At 36.6% G+C, this 17,787-nt stretch overlaps 1 protein-coding gene across 1 annotated transcript in view; it reads right to left on the reverse strand.

The window, feature by feature from the left end:
* The window catches only part of ITGA2 (integrin subunit alpha 2), a 60,642-nt gene that overhangs the window by 17,786 nt on the left and 25,069 nt on the right, over positions 1-17,787 (reverse strand). Inside the window, exons 3-16 of the mRNA XM_026037538.1 lie at positions 17,522-17,631; positions 16,246-16,337; positions 14,350-14,464; positions 13,849-13,976; positions 12,569-12,717; positions 11,444-11,594; positions 10,868-11,033; positions 9,689-9,762; positions 8,311-8,449; positions 6,178-6,323; positions 5,328-5,471; positions 3,049-3,252; positions 2,358-2,494; positions 736-875 (exon numbers count right to left, since the gene is read on the reverse strand). Of these exons, the coding sequence (XP_025893323.1) occupies positions 736-875; positions 2,358-2,494; positions 3,049-3,252; positions 5,328-5,471; positions 6,178-6,323; positions 8,311-8,449; positions 9,689-9,762; positions 10,868-11,033; positions 11,444-11,594; positions 12,569-12,717; positions 13,849-13,976; positions 14,350-14,464; positions 16,246-16,337; positions 17,522-17,631 (1,895 nt within the window). The remainder of the gene's footprint in view (positions 1-735; positions 876-2,357; positions 2,495-3,048; positions 3,253-5,327; positions 5,472-6,177; positions 6,324-8,310; positions 8,450-9,688; positions 9,763-10,867; positions 11,034-11,443; positions 11,595-12,568; positions 12,718-13,848; positions 13,977-14,349; positions 14,465-16,245; positions 16,338-17,521; positions 17,632-17,787) is intronic.

The raw sequence follows: 17,787 nt of genomic DNA on the forward strand, positions 1-17,787 counted from the left end.
TGCATCTTCTCTTCAATCACATAATAATTCCTGTCTTCTCTTCATATTATGACTAATACACTGTGGAAATTCATTGTTATTTTACAGCTAACATTTCTGAGTTCCTAAAGGCACCGTATATTGCAYTGAAGCAGTCCAGTGTTACCAAAGCTGTGTACATTTAACTCAATAGCTTCATGAGTGGCCAATGTTAGTCTCAGAAATATTTGGTGCTTTTGTGTCCTCCAAAAAAAAAGCACTTCTCCCCAGTGACATCTGCAGTGAGTTTATGGAAACTCTTTTTTTTTTATTGTTGAAAAGTGTGCAGTCTGCTGTTGTTGAATCCAGCAGTTCACAAAGGCTCTCTCCCCAGGAGTGGCATCTTCCAGGGATATCCAGTTACCCTTCCTAAAATTTCTTGGGGTATCAGCCAAAAAACAAGACTATAGAATTCGGTGAGCAGAAGATGAAGAAAAATTAGTTTCTCACTAGCGATATTTCCTGGGGTTTGCTGGAGAGTGAGGATATAGTGCTCCTGAATGTTATTAATCCCTCAATTTTCTAAGATTAATGAGATAGTGATGACAGTGAGTTACACTGATGAAGTCAAGTCTGAAGTATTTCCTCAAGCATTTAGATTTTATACTGATTACTCCTATTCTTGATATTCAATTCAGTATCAGAATTTCTGCTACCTATTTGAATAATGGGTTTTTGAAGAAATTAATACAAAACATGCCATTGAAATAATCTTACCCACTTGATTATTTCTCTTAGCAGGTCTAAATGTAGCCTCAAAACATATTTTGACGGTTATTTCTGTGTTCTTGTTCAGCAGACTGATTTTCTCAGGTTTAAAGGAGGCAATTATGGACACATTTGCAATGCTCTGTGACCTGAAAAATAGTTTTAAAAAACTATGTGTGATTTTTAAAAGGACCAGCTAACTTAAAAATGGTTTTCTAAGGTATATTTCTAAATGCAGCATTAATATGGCTCCCCACGTAGACAATTCTAATGCTACTGATTGATGKTTTTTCCTTTACATGTAACTGCATTTGTTATATGATAGCTTTCAATATTGACAACAAATCATTTATCATKTCAAATCAATAGATAATCAGTAACTTCTATTTTAATGTCCTAATCCTTTTGTTATGATAACAGGAAATAAAACTGTTGCCTTTTCCCCCTCCAACAAATAACCTTCTTAAGCTCATTCAGGGAAGTCATTGAGTTTCTCTGGAAAAGTGAAGAAAAGTTATTCTTCATTTTTAATTGATACTGTACTTTTTCAGAAAAACAACTTCCATGTAATTAATCAAGATTTAGAAGAATAGTTGCAAAGGAGCCCTGCATGTAAACACAAACACTTCAATCAAAAGTGAAACCCATTAATCAGATCAAGTGCTGGAGYGAAAGTGAAAAACGAGCATCCTCATTAATCAAGTACACATAAATGCTGGAATTCTAAGCAGCATCATTTTCCTTAATGCAATTACCACGAGCACCTGCAGGAGTTCTGCTGCGGGCCAAAGGTCCAAACTGTCCATTCATTTTTAATAACCTTGTTTTATTAAATAAAGTAGCAATTTAGTGATGTTTTTCTTGTTACAATGGGAGCCTCGGGTGAGAATAAGGGTGACAGATAGGAAAGCAAGCTGTGTTTTAATTTAGCTCCACATGGAAGTAGTGGAAAATACACAGCTCGGGGAGCACAGGTCTTAGGTTTTGAGAAGCCTTTCTTCCTTCGTTTGTGAAACTACTCAAATTGCTCTGGCAAAAACGCAAACCCACATGCCAGAAAAGATGTTTCCTGCCAGGGACGGGTGCCAGCTCTTTCACTGCTCCGTGACCTTACCCTGCAGGACAAGTCGCCCATACAGTTGCATGTGTCAGCTAGCAAAGGTCACGCAGGCGGTGGGAGAAGTGTTTGCACTGTCAGTGCTGCACACAGCAGACCCGGCCCGCAGAGTTATAGCTTGGCTGTTACAGGACCAGCTGTGACAAGTAGTCCTGGGCAAGCAACGCTGCCCGCAGCAGCCTCACGTGCCTGTGTGGTGGCCACCAGCAGCTTCTCCTGGCCCTCCCCTGCCCGCTGGATCTCACGCTGGCACTGCCACCACCACCACCTAGCTTCACCCCACGCTCTCCCATTCCCATGCCAAAAGGGGCTCTCTGGGGCTTGACAAAACATGCTTAAAAGCAGTTTAGCCCAACACTGTTTTTCAATCAGCTACAATAATAGCAATTAGACAATAACTGTTRGCCCTGAACACACAGATGGGAAAGAGCTGTTTGGTTTGTTTGTTTTGCTGTTTAATTAACTAAATGCATCTGAAACATGAAGTGCTGCCTTTCCAAAAGGGTGTACTAACCAAAGTAGAACCACATTTCCTTCAGCACCAACTGAGACATCAGTAATGCCATCGTCATCTAAGTCTCTATGGCCATCTACTGATCTTCCAAAGAACTGGAGCCGTTGTCCAAAGGCAGAATCCGATCCTAAAATTTTCTGTAAAAGAGAGTTTGATTACTGAGCAGACACAAGAGTGCTTGAGCTTTTAGACAGCAGCTCAACCAATCGATTTTTGCATATATTTTCTGTATATGGAATGTACTGTTCAAGCAAAATACTTTTGCAGATGTTTTCTCAATTTTTAAGCAGTTTATTACTATTACATGTAATACTGTATATTTATAATTTACAGAGCTGATTTTTATTTAATCTTCTTTGTTGTGCAACAGCCCTAAAAATARCAGCTTGTTTAAAATATGCAGGAAATTAGTTCACTTCATACACAGGTACCAAAAAAATATATAAACAGGCTCAGATGAAGCATCCGGCAAGTCATTTTTCTCTGTACACTTCAAATGTAAGAACCATAACATCATTCAGGATATCCTGGCAGCTGAAGTAAAGAGAARGGCAAAATGTGAAATTAGTCATGAGAAGAACCATATTCTTTTAAGAGAATGAAATAGTAGCCGATAAGAACGCAGCAAATCCTTCAGTTTTCCTCTAGCAGATCTGAAGGCACTGAGCACAGCATTAGGCAAGTTATTTACCTGAGAATATTTGGTACGTATAGTCTTTTGGTATCCATTGTAAATATAAATTGCTCCAGAGTTTTGGCTTTCCAGCGGCGCGCCTATTACAACATCATTAAAGCCATCTAAATCAATGTCTGCAAGTGTTGTGATCGCTGATCCAAAGCGAGAATTCTCCAACCCTTGTGGGCCTTCCAAGAGTTCTTGTTGATCCAAAATTCCCTTTGGGAAAGAAAAATAAAGAAAAAGAAAAAAAATACAACTGTCACTGCAGAAAAATAGGCATAGGAACAGTATCTCTGTGCATTGTTTTTTTTTTTTTTTTTTTTTTYCCCTAACGCGTTCCCCTTGGACTCTCAGCCCCAAATTCCTTCCCCATTGTATTGCCCATTCAGTTTGCATTATATCTCAGAATCTTGGCAGATATTGCACACCAAAATTAAAGCATGCTATGCAAAGCTGCAGTAACAGCAAATATAACCATATGTATGAAGCTTAAATGCTCTCACTGTCCTCATCTGACTGTTCTGAAAATTTCACAATACATTGAAAAATACAGTTTCCAGTTTTGGATTACCAGTTTTTATGCAGAGGGAATGGAAATTATGTAACTGGACATAATTCTTTGAAATAGAAATGGAATTTCCTAACTGAACTAATGCAAAAAACATGTGTCCAAACGTTAAACTCCTGACCTCTCTAGTGCCAATGAGGAAAGAAAGGTTGGAGAACTGTAGAGTTAAATAGTCACATTTACTTTAGCCTAAATTCAGCAAATACCTTTCTCATCCTTAACTTCACTCATCACACTACTTAATTTTAGAAATATTAGCCAAACTATTTATTCAAAATGAGTTGAAAAAAAATTTGCCCAACATGGCAAGTTACACAAATATATATTAAATAATAATAATAATTTAAAAATCCTTATTTTTAACATTTCATTTTAAATAATTTTAAATCTACATTTAACAAAAACTACCCTTATAAGGATAGTCTTCTTGTTCAGTTTCCAAAATGGGGAAAGAATCCTTCCATTTTTCTTTTCTTCCCTATTTTGTGCCCAATGACACAGTCACAATGACGGATATCTGTTGCCAATAGTTCAGCTTCCAGTACTTCTCTCTACCCTGAATTTCTCCAAATTGCCCAGTTTCACATAGTTTGAGGATAATCTAGCACTGCACTGCTACTGAAAAAGGTGGTSCTTCCTCTCTACTTATTTCTTTGCAGTTACCTAGTAGAATATGCCATGTTCTGTTTTTCCTGATTAACTTCAAGTGTTAATTTACTTCACTTATTCAGATATGCATGATTGTTTGTGAGGCTGTTTAAAGCTGCCATCACATTAATACAAATATTATGAAAATCTGCTCACCAGGTCTGAATAAAACAGTCATGCATCAGATAAAATAACATGGCCTTGCTGACAACAGCAGCAATGTGAGTAAAAGCAACCATTTAGTGTGAAAGTCTGCTAGCAGAAAAGCACTCATTAGTACTGTTTCCAGAATACTCCTAGGTGCTGAACAGATTTGCCAAAAACAATTGGCAAACAATCGATTAGCTTAAGCTAAGCTTTTCAGAGAAGTGGTCAGGACTGTGTTTTATTTGTACATAGCGTATATCACAATGCCTAAACTCTAACCACTGAACGTTTAGTTATGTCTATCTTGCTAAATAAAAGGGAGCTAGACCAGCAGACTGGTCTGATCACTAATATTGCTTAGCTACCAGCTTGGATAGTGGCTTCATTCTGGACTGCTCCAGCTGGCTTATTCCTGCATTATACACACAAGTGTTTCTGGGGAGAAGCCACTTGCTTCTAGGAAGAAGGGAGGAGACTGCACTAGGAAGATCTCTGTGGACTGGGAAGAGTCCACAGGCCTCTATCCCTTTGTAGACTTTGCACCATTTTCCCCTAAGATCCATCCCTAGGCAAAGTGCACACTTCATTTCTCAATATAAAAACACCATTCACTCTTTAAGCACTTCAAACCAGAAAAAAATAAAAATAAAAAGTGGTCTTAGGGTCACAGGCCCATCACTGGGGTCCAGGAGAGATCTGGGGCCAAAGTCGGTGCTATAGATGTGGTCAGTCTGTTTTGGAAGACAGACATCATTCTCTGCTCTTCTGATTTAAGAGAACAGACAAGGCTGGTAAACACTATTGAGGTTTGACCTGCTTCTTCCCTGGCAAGACTTCAGTCCAGGGGACACCAGCAAACCCCTTCAGCTGCTAAGGAAAATACCTAGACTTGTACCCGATCCCAGCATCACAGTAGTTTCATTCCTACCTTTGTTATGGAAAACATGTACACTCTTCCTTCCTCTTTCTTCAGGTCATTCATAAACATTGGTGCACCTACGAGCAGCACATCTGTAACAGAATCTCTGTTAATGTCCACTGAACACACCACACTGCCAAAGTAGGAGCCAATCTGAAATCAATAATAAGAGAGTCATGTTTGCATATGGACTTTGTAAAGCAAAATGTTTTAGCATCTCACCCTGCAAATTCTTACACTCAGAAAGAGTCAAACAYCAATAAATGAAAGTGCTCATTGGAATTAAATTGTCATATAATATCCTAAAGCATCTGAAGATGCTCATCCATCCACTCTTTTCACCCAGTAACTACTGCTATAGTTTTACCACTAAGCAAGAAGTATGTAAACAGAGAATAAGAAATGCAAGACATACTTTTTTAAAAATTGAATTGTACACATAAAACTACCTGGCTTCTGATTTACTCTCAGATTTGTCTGATTGAAACAAAACAAAAAACATAACCTTCTAGACTTTTATCCCATTCTCAAATGTGGAAAATAAGAAGAGATTCCAAATCTTGCTTTTACTGTCATCTACTTCACAACTTCCTGGGCAGGGTGGAGGTCACTGAGCCTCTACTAAACAGAATCGTTGACAGAATAACACATTAAGTGGCCTATTACTTTATCTTTGACACTAAATGAATAATTCCATTAAAAACCCATTTAAGAGCTAGTTAACCTCAATGTAACAGTTTTGTCAGAGAAAGTGCACATAGGATTCTACAAACTTTGCAAGAAATACGAGTTTTCAGAACAAATGGATTGCTATTTACTCCTGTCCTGAGCAATGTGATCTTGAACAGAATGTACTTGCCTGCTCGCCTCTCTGGGACTGCACAATGGTGATATTACCACGGCTGTCAACATCATAAACCACAACTCTGCCAGTGTAGTTGGATCTTGGTGCACCAGCGACAAAATAGACAGAGTTTTGAGTTGAGAGAACAGCAACAGAATAACCTAGGGGAAGAAGCCAACATACAACACGTGTGAGAGAATTAGCTACAAGTTGTCCATTTGTTATCCACAAAAACTGAAAAGATTAATCAACCTGGCATATTAGTGGCAGGGGATAATACTTCTATGGCCTAGCTGAGTAGCCACACATACTTCCTCTTTCCAGAGAGAGGACTAATGCAGAGATCGAGTTGAAGCAGGTTCACAGAATAGCACGGACAACAGTCTAGCCTATTGAGTACACAGCACACCACAAAAATGTCATGCTTGTGAAGGAGACAGGAAAAAGACTGCAAAGAGTAGCCTTGGAATGAAGAAGCAAAGAGAAACACAAGACCAGCTTTTGAGCCAGTCTTCRTATCCGAGAGGAACACCTGACTTCTACAAAGCCCTCGGTGCATTTTCCCACAGCACACAAAACCACAGCCCAGCTCTCCGGCTGAATACAATTGGCCATATTAAAAGCTTGTCAGCTGAAGGGCTTATATTGATTGAGCTTCTTTGAACATTTTAATCCTCATCCTCCGTATTATAACATTATTTGCTTTCAAGCAGCATCATTTAATATCTGCAAATATTTTAAACATGAGTTAGCACTCTAAAGCTAGTATTACTACATATTTTACATTTCTGTGGTTTTAGCACAGTTCGTTTATTTTAACAGAAGAAACAAATCCTTTCTAAATCCTACAGTTAAACTGAAGAACCACATCCCAGTAAACGGGCAGAACATACACATCTTTAGGCAGGCTGCCATACAAAGTGAAGAGTACAGTCTAAAAGGATTAAGCTTTGGTGATTACAAATACACGTCTAACTCTGCGCAGTCACTATGCTTTTCTAGGGACAGACCAACTATACTGACTAGAAGATTAAAAATTAACAATTGCATGGAATTTTTTTTCTGGAGACTAAGCAAACGAGGCCTCCAGTCCCTCAACCAAGAAGGTATAAAGCACTACAAGTTAAAGGGTCCGGAGATGAATTGGGTCCACACTAGCAAGCTGGGCAGAACATTTTAGCTTGGGCTCGCCACTCATACGGAGAGCTTGTGAATGAGCCAGAGGAAAAGGAAGAGAAATGAAGACATAGCAAGAGTGCCCTGAGCAGTGAGAAAAGGCAATGACATTTTTCGCACCCAAAAGATCAGGGACAAAATTCTAGAAAGTTCCTGGTGGAGAAGTATTGATAGGAAATGACTGAACATTGTAAGAGTTATTCTTGAAATGGGAAGAACAAAAATTCAAAAGTATTAYGCAAGCAAAAGAACTAGAGCCAGTTAAACTGGGTTTATTTTTACTTTGTGTCAGGTAGAAGTACTACAATAAGGGTACACATGAATGGGAAAATATATCATTAAAAAACTTCAGGGATAAGAAAGCCAAAGTTGCTTAATGTACTTGTGCTACTCGAATGAACTGCCAGGACAAGCAGGTTGTACTTTTACAGAGATTTCACGCTATGTGGCAGATAAATGAATTGAGAAGACAAGCTGTCTTGCTTTATGGGGTCACAAAAAGCATATGTTGGAAAACAAATGAGGATTACAAATAAGACTTAAGTTAAACTGCAGCAGTATTCCTAAAATGATAAATTGAACTGGAAAAGGTAAAGAAAAGAGAGAGTACAGATGAAACTGTGATACCCAATCAATCAATTTTTGATCTGCATGTAATTAGAGAAGTAAATAAGGAGTATGAAAATTAAAGGTACACAATATAATCAACATGATGGAGTAAGCAGTCTTTCTTATGTCTTTGTCATAAGGCCCCTTTTTCTTTTTTTTTTTTGTGCTTTTGCACTTTGGTACTAGTAGAATAAAAAAAAAAAGTTACATTTAGTGATCAATTGACCAGTATATAAAATGTTTTCAGATGCAAAATTCTTGTTTTCCCAAATCTGCTCTTAACTGGAATCTGTCCATAACAGCATTTTTTACTATCTGGAGAAATATCTGATACCTTTCAAGATTTATATTTCAGCTCTTTACCTAGATATGAGCTATGATTTCTGTCCTGTAGAATCTTCTCAAATACATGACTTGGAAAGGTGGTCACTTTGTTTGAAGCCTCCTGAACCACTGTTCCACTCCAGTCGTAAGCGCCAACAGCACCTAACAGCAGAACATCCTTAAAAAATAAAAGAAAATAAAATTCAACATTTTAGATGTACATTTCTAAAGAAAAGGGACAGAGGCAGCTGAAGTTACCACAGATATATAACTCTGAGTTTTATCTAGGGCTGTAGCCTAATTAATGTGAACTGCTGAGTGGAGTACTTTATGGTATTGCAATCTCTGTGCTGGAATTTACTACCGTATTAGGTGGAATTATTATTATTTTACAAGAAGATAAGTAACATTTTTTTAGCTCCCAGGCCATAACAATTCAAGATAAAATGAATTTAAAATCTATGATAATCTCTTAACTTGTCCACCCTAGAGTTGGGCTCGATACCTTTTTTTTTAAATAGGTACTCATGAAAAGTACATGTACACAAACATGTACACAAAAAAATAGAATAATTTTTATTATTAAAATTCTTGCATTGCTTAACAAAGATTTTGTGCAATAAAAATAGGATGTGCTGCTTTCCTGATCAAATGCTAAAAGATTTTTTAACTTTTGTATCAAGTGCTCAGTAAAACATAACATCAATTTGTACTGACATGAAGAACTTTAAAAAATTATTTCACTATTTTTTAAGGACAGTGGAAGAAAGCATAAGACTTCATATATTTTCAATTGAAAAATGCTTGAAYCACAGTTGGAGAGAGTCTATTTGGTCAAGATAGACTTACAATTGATTATTGTGAAAAAATAGAAATTAGAAACAATAATAAATCAGATATAAGTGAAATAAGCTTTAAACAAATGTTATTAACACTATAAATACTGGACAAAGTCTTTTCAGACTTGATTTAGTTACATCCTGGTCAATACCCAGAACCAAGCCGGTTTTACAATATTGTTTCAATTCTTCTGAGTTACTCAACTGCAAAATGTCAGTTTGGAACAACTAAGCTTTTCACGCTAGGTGAACTCAGTAGTCCCTGAATTCCTTGGATTAACTTGTCACAAAATCATTATAATCAAAGAAACTATTATTCAGATTAATTTATTAATACATATCTTCCTCAAGGAAATACATACCATCAGCAAACATATTAGAAGTATTTTTTGGTGTTTAAGTGGAAAAAAAAAATCAATAAAATTTGACGCTAATCTGATGTTATGATTTCTTTGACATTTGACACTAATCATAAAACAGGGTCATTATTTTTATTACTCCTGTTCTTTTGCTTTTCTACGCATTCATATCTAGATAGTCATATCAATTTATATGATTAAATAATTAAATTCACATACCTTTTTCTGTGAGTAATATGCACTGAAGCCCACTTGTGACATTTCCATTTGGAATGTATCCCCTTGATCTGTACCTGGCATGACAAGTATTTGCATATGGTTAACCTTACAGAACCATACAGTAGACTTTGAGAGTGTATCTAATTTGTCTACTTCTCCAAGCCTATCCACTCAAATTATTTCCAACGTTTACAAACAATGGAAATTTAATACTTGATAAATGTGTTTTGCTACAAGTCTCCTCCAAAACAGGCAGAAGATGATAGGCAGAATGGCTTGTAATAGTCATGCATTATAAATGCACTTAGCAAAACCCAGGAAGYAAAAGGAGCTCAACTGATCCACTTTATTTCATTAGCAGCATGGGCCTGATTAAGAATAAAAGCAGCTGAGAGGGAAGGAAGGAAGAGATTTCACCTTAAAAAGAGTAAGGCTGTAACCATAAAAGCTTCTCAGAGAAGGCTGAAGGCAGGTCACAACTCTCACAAACAATGTCTAAAATATGACTTTAAAAACCTGACTTTCGGGATATGAACCGTCGCTGAGTTATCTCTTCAGCATGTTCCTGCAAGTTGYGTGCTGACGACTCTAGGTAATGCTAGGAAAGCGGCACAGTAGCAGCTATACTGACTGCACTACCCTAACYGCAATTTTTGATTTGCTTTTTATCTTTACACTTGCTTGGTTTTAACAGTGAAACACAGGTGAATCTAACAAAGAGAAAAGACACCTTTTCCATTGATATAAACTCCGAACCCATATGAATTAATACAAACCCTCAGAAGATGCATCAAACCCAGGACTTCAAACCCAGGAAGCTTTGAGCAACCGAAGGGCAGAAACTGACTTGAAGCAATATTAGGTGGGGGGAATAACCTCAGGAAACTCCCCCCAAACCACAGCCCTCTTGGTGAGCACCAAACAGTCCAGAGTTCCAGGTGCTCATACMATCATAGAATCACAGAAAGCTYAAGGTTGGAAGGGACCTCAGGGGTCATCTAGTCCAACCCCCCTGCTCACGCAGGGTCACCTAGAGCACGTGGCACAGGGCTGCATCCAAGATCTCCAAAGAAGGAGACTCCACAACCTCTCTGGAAAGCCTCATGAGTTTCACAGTTGTGTACTAGGATGAAGCCAAAACAAATCCTCAGCTACGAGATTCCAATCTGAGTATTTTACCTTCTATGCTAAAAATGCGCTCGCCAAGTGTTCCTGCTTCTTCTAGTAGTGCAGCCTCGGATGAGACATTAAAGAAATATTTCTCTGTTGGATGACTAGCAATTCCTTTGATTTCCTTAATTAAGTTTTTAGTATCAAGTTCATGTCTGATTAAGTATCCCAGGACCTTGGAGGGAAAAAAAMCAACAACAAMAAAAAGGAATAAAGAAGAAAACTATGTTGTTATTTCACTTTCTTCTGTATTACCTAAGTATTCAATACTTACAAAACACTAACATGACTTGCATTCATGTTACCAAACTGCTTATCAGATTATATCTCTATACAATGTACCATTCAAACAGTATAAGATAACTTCAGCAAAGGAGGAGCTGCTTATAGTAGATTAGTTCTGCTTTTTCAGTTGAGAACCAATATCCCCCTAATTCATATAGATCAATATCACAGTTTCAGTGTCACCATTGTAGACCATAAATGCCTTATATACAACTTATAAACAGAATACACACATTCATGAATATACACCAAAATGGTCACTCCAAAACTGCAATACTATATATAATTAAAATTACTTACAGCAATGCCAAACCTGGTTATATTGTCTTCATTGCATCTACCTATCACCGTTTTCAAGTTGGAGCCATCATGTGATTCACCATCTGTCACGACCACCATTACTTTTGTAGCTGAGGGGCGTCCTCCCGATTCAGGAGAAAAGGCATAACGTCTGTTATGAAATATTAGAGGTAGCAGATAGAAAATTATTTGGACGGAATTCTGCCTACATATTTAAACACACATGTTAATCACCAGCTTAAAAGAAGGAGCATCTGTAGTGATTTTTTATTTCTAAATTAAAAAACTTAATAATATATAATATTGCTCCTGATAGTTTCTTCTCAAAGCACTACTCAGAGAATAGCCAAAAATGTAAGTTAAAAAGCGTTTGGGGGAGAAAAAAATCAAAAGGTTTTTTTTTTTTTTTTTTTTTTCTCCAGATCCTGCATAGATATTTTTGTGACACCAGGGTATTAAGGAAATGACTCCACTAACTTCAAACAAAAGGCGAGACAGACTGACAACAGCTCTCTTTATACTTTGGAAAATTTTCATTCTGATTAAGAAAAAAAATCCCTAAATAGGGCATTGATTCTGTTGGTATTTAAGCCAAGAGCATAGTCCTTGACCCAACTGCAAAACAGCATCTTACTAATGAGGAATGAACCTTATTTGTATATGTACTCAGGGTAAGATATGCAGGTAAATTTTTAATATATTTATATATTTAAACTATATTTAAACTGAGTCTTGCTTGCAAATACAAGTGTTAACAGACTTACTAAATCAATGGATAAACTTTGGTCCTTTCAATGATTTTCTATTTTCCTTGAAGATTTTCTGCAGTGTTTGGTACATATCAAGTTAGACATTTGGGACAGTCCAAACAACTCCCTTGGGTACCAGAACTACTTTAGAGCAGCATTTAACCCAACAGGATATACTTTTCAGGAAGCATCCTGTTCAGCACTGAGCCTGGTGAATGTACCTGGTGGATTCTGCCTGGTGATGGGAACCTCTGTAGAGGTTCTGGGCACCTGCAGTCCCAACAGGACAGAAGTCAGCAAATGAAATTCAGGGCATGTTCATCTCCTTGCTGGACGCTGTGACCATAGTACAACAGAAATGATCACTGTCTTTTACCTTGCATAGTCAATGGCTTTGAAAGTATTAGTCAAATCTCCTCCCTTCTGATAGGTTCTCTCCATTGCTTTAACAACCTCAGTCTTCGTTTTATATTCATTCAAGTTGAACACTATGCGTGGATCATTACCATATTGAATTAAACCCACCTACAGAATAAAGACATTATGAGATTAGATTAGAATTAAATACCTTACTGTTACATGAAATCATGATGTTAACCTATTCAGCAGGCTGGAGTAAAAGATCTACAGATGCACATAAGGTTATCATTTTCTTTCAATATATACAAAACCAATTAATAGTAATATGCTTGAAAAGTTAAGCTAAATACTCTTGCATATTATGTTACTTAATATGTATTATAATATGTTAATGCAAGCAATCCGAAATTGTCATTAACCAGTTGTTCCAGTTACTTCCAGAAACATTTATGGACAAAAATAATACTGGGATACACCCAGTGAAAAATAAGAAAATAGTAAAAATTCTACAAGCTGAAAGCACCTTGTGTTGATCTTTCCTAAGAAAATTCTAATGGTTAGTTACTCCATAGCATGGCAAAAAAATGCTGTTTTTTAGTACAGGTGAATGCAATGAAATATGCTAAGAAGATGATAAAACTAAGGTTCTCCCCAACCTTGGGGAAAGAGATTTCCAGAATCCCAATCTTTGTTCCCAGAACTGTTTCTGGAAAATATACAACTGCAAAGATAGAAAAAGAGTAAAAACAGGAAATAAAGCTTTTCCTAATATCATCAAATTAAAAGAAAAAAAAAAAGATCTTCTCAAAGTTCAAAGAAGTAACTAAGCAAGAAAAAGTCATCTTCTAAAAATATAGGGCTTCAAAATTAAAAGTCATATAAAATCTCATTAGAGACTATTAATTCTATTCTACTAATTCTACTCCTACAGACTACATTTTGACGATTCTTACACCTAATACATGAAGGAGATCTGATCCCATTGGGTATATCCTAGATTTCTCTTTCAGATGACCAAAGCTCTAACTCAAATTGTGAATTCCCTTTGAAATACATTAGCTGTGAGATAGAAGTCCCAGTCTGGAAGCATAGTAGACAACTGCATAAACTTCAATCTTAAAGGAGATGCTGTAGTTATGCTAAAGCATAATTGGTTTTCTTTAAAACTGCAGAATTTGCCAATAAAACCCATTCCTTTTTTTTTTTTTTTTTTTTCTATTTTTTTCATTTTCTCATCCTTTGCTCCTTTTTCTTCTCTTTGTCTCTTTGTCTTTTCCAAAGACATCTTTGACTTACCTGGGTTTTGGTGGGGCCTACATCTAGGCTCTGCACAAACTTTTTCAAAAAAGCACGGACTGCATCCCAGGGATAGATGCTGTTTGACTCATCACAAACCACCACAACATCTACGACAGAGGAACATTCTAAAACAAAAACAAGCAACATAGATTAAATGTACTTGCAGTCTTAATTTACTTATAGCTCTTGAGCTAAATCCGTAAGTGCATTCTTAGCTCTTACATGAAGGTTTTGCCAGAATAAAGATTCAATAAAAACATATTCAGATTTTTTAGCTTGTTTTCAGTTTCACTGCTCCAGTGTAATGCCTCTGACTTCAAGGTGAGCCCAGATTCACATCAGCATTACAGAAGAGTGTGTCAATCTTTGACTTTGCTCTTTGCACATACATATTTTAAAAAATCCTCAAGTGTCTCCAAACCTTGATTTTTAACCTTCAATCTTGACTTTTTTTTTTTTTCTTTTTTTAAATGAATCAGTTTTGCACACGTTGCTTACTTTGAACAGCAGGAGCAAAGCTTCTTAGGATCTGGAAACTTGGACTGATCTCAGAACAGACTCCTGTTGCATAGTATTGGCTTCCACACTGCTGTGCCCACAGGGGACCACAAGTCTTTAAAAATGACAACAAAAAGAAGCTATAAAAATAATAAATACATGTCTCACTGTATCCATATACAAAAACCTAATAAGTTGGACTGTGAGAATATAAGATGGGATGAGCCTACTGGGGTTATTAATACCAGTCTCCTGCTATCACCATGACGTAACCTTGTTTTGTACTTTGGTTTCTCATAGAAAAGACTCTCTGTTCTTGATCATCCTTACGCCCCATTCTGCGAACCACTCAAACCATTTCTTCCAGGCTATGCACAGTTGTATCTTCTAGAGAGTGTAAATAAGTTTGCAGGGAATCTGTTACTTTCATTTGTCTGCTTTACAAACCACCGGATAAAAAAGTAGCCTTTGCTCTCTGTATATATATGCATGAGAACAAGTACTCCCGCTAGCCAGGAGATGGCATCACACCCACGAGCGAGAGAACAGGTTGAGCTCCGCTGGATCTGCCCTGTGGTTGCAGCACAGCCAGATCTCAAGTGGAAAGGAGGAAACCCGTGGTTCGTGAGGGGAAGGGAGAGCAGTGCTGTCGCTTCACACAGTTTTCTCACATAAAGCCACAGTGTGAAACCTCCCCAGAATTCAAGTATCTGATATTGGAGGGATTTTTGCAAAATTACCTACAGGAGAAAAGACAAATACACAGGCACTATTTTGTTATATAGTTATTTGTGGGATTTTTTTTTTTTCTTTTTGAAGAAAATCACTTGAAATACTTAGGGAAAAAAATACATAACCTCTGTCCCACAATTCTGAAAGAAATGACAGCTTCATTACTAACACTTTCTTATTCACCTTTCAAATGAGGGGTCCTGGAAAACAGAAGGTGCCACCACTATGTAGAAAGTGAAGAGAAACTGAACAGCATCCTTATTCTTTTCTCAAAACTACTGAAAAAAACAGCTACTTAAAGGCAGTGGGAAATTAAAAATGAGCTAAATGTGGCACAGGTTTACCAGGTTTACATTAGACTATCCTAATATATTTGTCAAGATGTCTTAACTCCTGGAAGAGAGAAAAGAAGTATATTTCTCCTTTTGTCAAAAAGGACACCTCACCAAAGAAGGCGTTAGCTAGCAGGTGTTAACATGCAACTGTGTCTGTTTTTAGTGTGTGTGTGTGTCTTTATGATATTTAGGTCAATCAACACTGTATGGATCAGGAAGGCCTTTTTAACTGAAGGAAGTTCAAGTGTAACTAGAAAATGACAATTTTCCTGCATGAGATGCAGTAAGTTACTATAATTACTGATTCTAATTTAATTGGAAATGTGATGGCATTAGCACTAATTAAAGATGTCACCCTTAATAATCAGAGACATAATCAAACTTTAAATCTATTTTCATAAGCCAACAATCAAGAGAAGCAGTGTTGCTGCAATTTAAACTTATGATTATCCTTACTGACTTCTGAAAGCAATGAAGAAAAAAGCTGGAGAGCCTGGAGTTAGACATTCTTTTAAGTACTTCAGTGAACTGCGGTACACGATAGTAAAGATAAATAGTTGAATACTTGTATGATCGCTAGCAAGATGCAGCGGAAAAGATAAAACATTTAAAATGAATGAGTAGAGGCCAGAGCCTCTGAAAATTGGAGTTTTCCTGATTTTGTAGCCTAAATAGATACATGGAATATTTTAAAATAAACACACTACGTATTAATCCTTGCTGCACAATAAAACAAATTCATTTTGGACTTAAGTAAAAAGTGTGTAGAATCGTGTCTTCAATTCTCCATAGGAATTTCGTGTTTATTGAACGCATTATTGACACATACCAGAAATCCTCCTGTTTTTGAGTTTTGTATCAGAGTCAAGCCGAGGTTCATATGTTCCTTTATCTCAGTCACATTTGGAATGGTGGTTAAAGCTAAAATAAAGTGGTTAAATAAGGACACAGGAGTAAATAAGATATACAAGCAATGTAGAACTTCAGAATTTCTTTTCTAAAAGCCTCATTTCCTCCCCATGATCTAAGATGCCTCTTCTAAATGCCTGTATAAAGTTTTGTGAAAAAAGAAAACTAATCTCTGTGAAAATTCTGCTAAATATGAATTTTAATTCATATAAATGTGTAGAGGTTAATTAAGTGTGGTAAAAAATGTAATTTAGAGTGCCTTTCCTCAAGAGCTAAAGGCAACAGAATGGAAAAGACAATTTCTTCTTGTAAGTACTTTTAGTTGGTTGAGTAGCTACAGTTGGGTGGCTATTGTTACTGTCCACAGGGCATCAGATTCCTGTGATTCTGTATTACGCTTTAGACAAAAATGTGAAAGGACTCATGAATGACAGAAATGCTTTGCCCTATAAAGGAAGTTACAGTAGGCATCTCAACATACTGTACTGCGTTCAGAATAAAAACGTTACTGTCCTCTATCATTCTTCATTTTCACTGCATATGAAAAAATCTCATGTGAAACTTAATCCATAAGGACACAGAGACACAAAAGGCAACATACAGGATGCTAACTAAAAGCCTTCAAAATGAGGCTGTAATGAGAACTCTCAAGTATAAGGTAAATATATTATAAATATTACTTACATTGTTAATAATAGGGAGGATAGAAATTTCTAAGAAAGATGAGAGCACTGACAGAGGCAGAATAAAATGTTTTCTCAGAAAGATATAACAAATAGTAATAATGGTAATAAAGATCTAGAATAGGCTAATTCTAGAAATCAAATCCACCTTACGAATTTGTGAAACAAATGAAAAAAAAATCACATGAGCTGCTGTAAAGAATGATTATGTGCAAATTCGTTTTACAACTTAAATATAATTGACAAGGAGAGGGAAGACTATTAGAAATGGCCATATAAAAATTTTTGATATCTGTATTTTATTTTTCAAGGGACCTAAGTCAAAAGAATGATGACCTTGTCAACAAAACTGAATTTTTTTCTGAATGCCAATACAACAAACACGATCCCCCCCAACACTAACTTTTGTTATTGGATTTGCTGCTTGCTGATTGCTCTTTTGACATACTAGCCTGATACAAAAATGAAGAAAAACTGAACAATTATTGTGAGACATTACTCATTAAAGCTTACCTTGTAAATTTAATTTTTTGCATGTAGTTTTGGATGTACCAACGGGACATGCATAGATATCTCCGGTTCTATTAGCTGGATACCCGCTCCAAGGTGAACCAACCAACAACCTAAAATAACAGGAACTTCATTAGTTCTTTAATGACACTGGGAAAGATCATAGGCAATATTACACAGTAACTGAAGGTGACAGGTAAAGAAGCTTCCCAGAGACCTAACACATAAGGAATTAAAGGGTTATCTCTAGAGCTGTTCAGAAGGTGAAC

The sequence above is a fragment of the Nothoprocta perdicaria genome, unplaced genomic scaffold (assembly GCF_003342845.1).
Source record: "Nothoprocta perdicaria isolate Ctin4 unplaced genomic scaffold, notPer1 scaffold_1, whole genome shotgun sequence".
NCBI classification, from domain to species: Eukaryota; Metazoa; Chordata; class Aves; order Tinamiformes; family Tinamidae; genus Nothoprocta; species Nothoprocta perdicaria.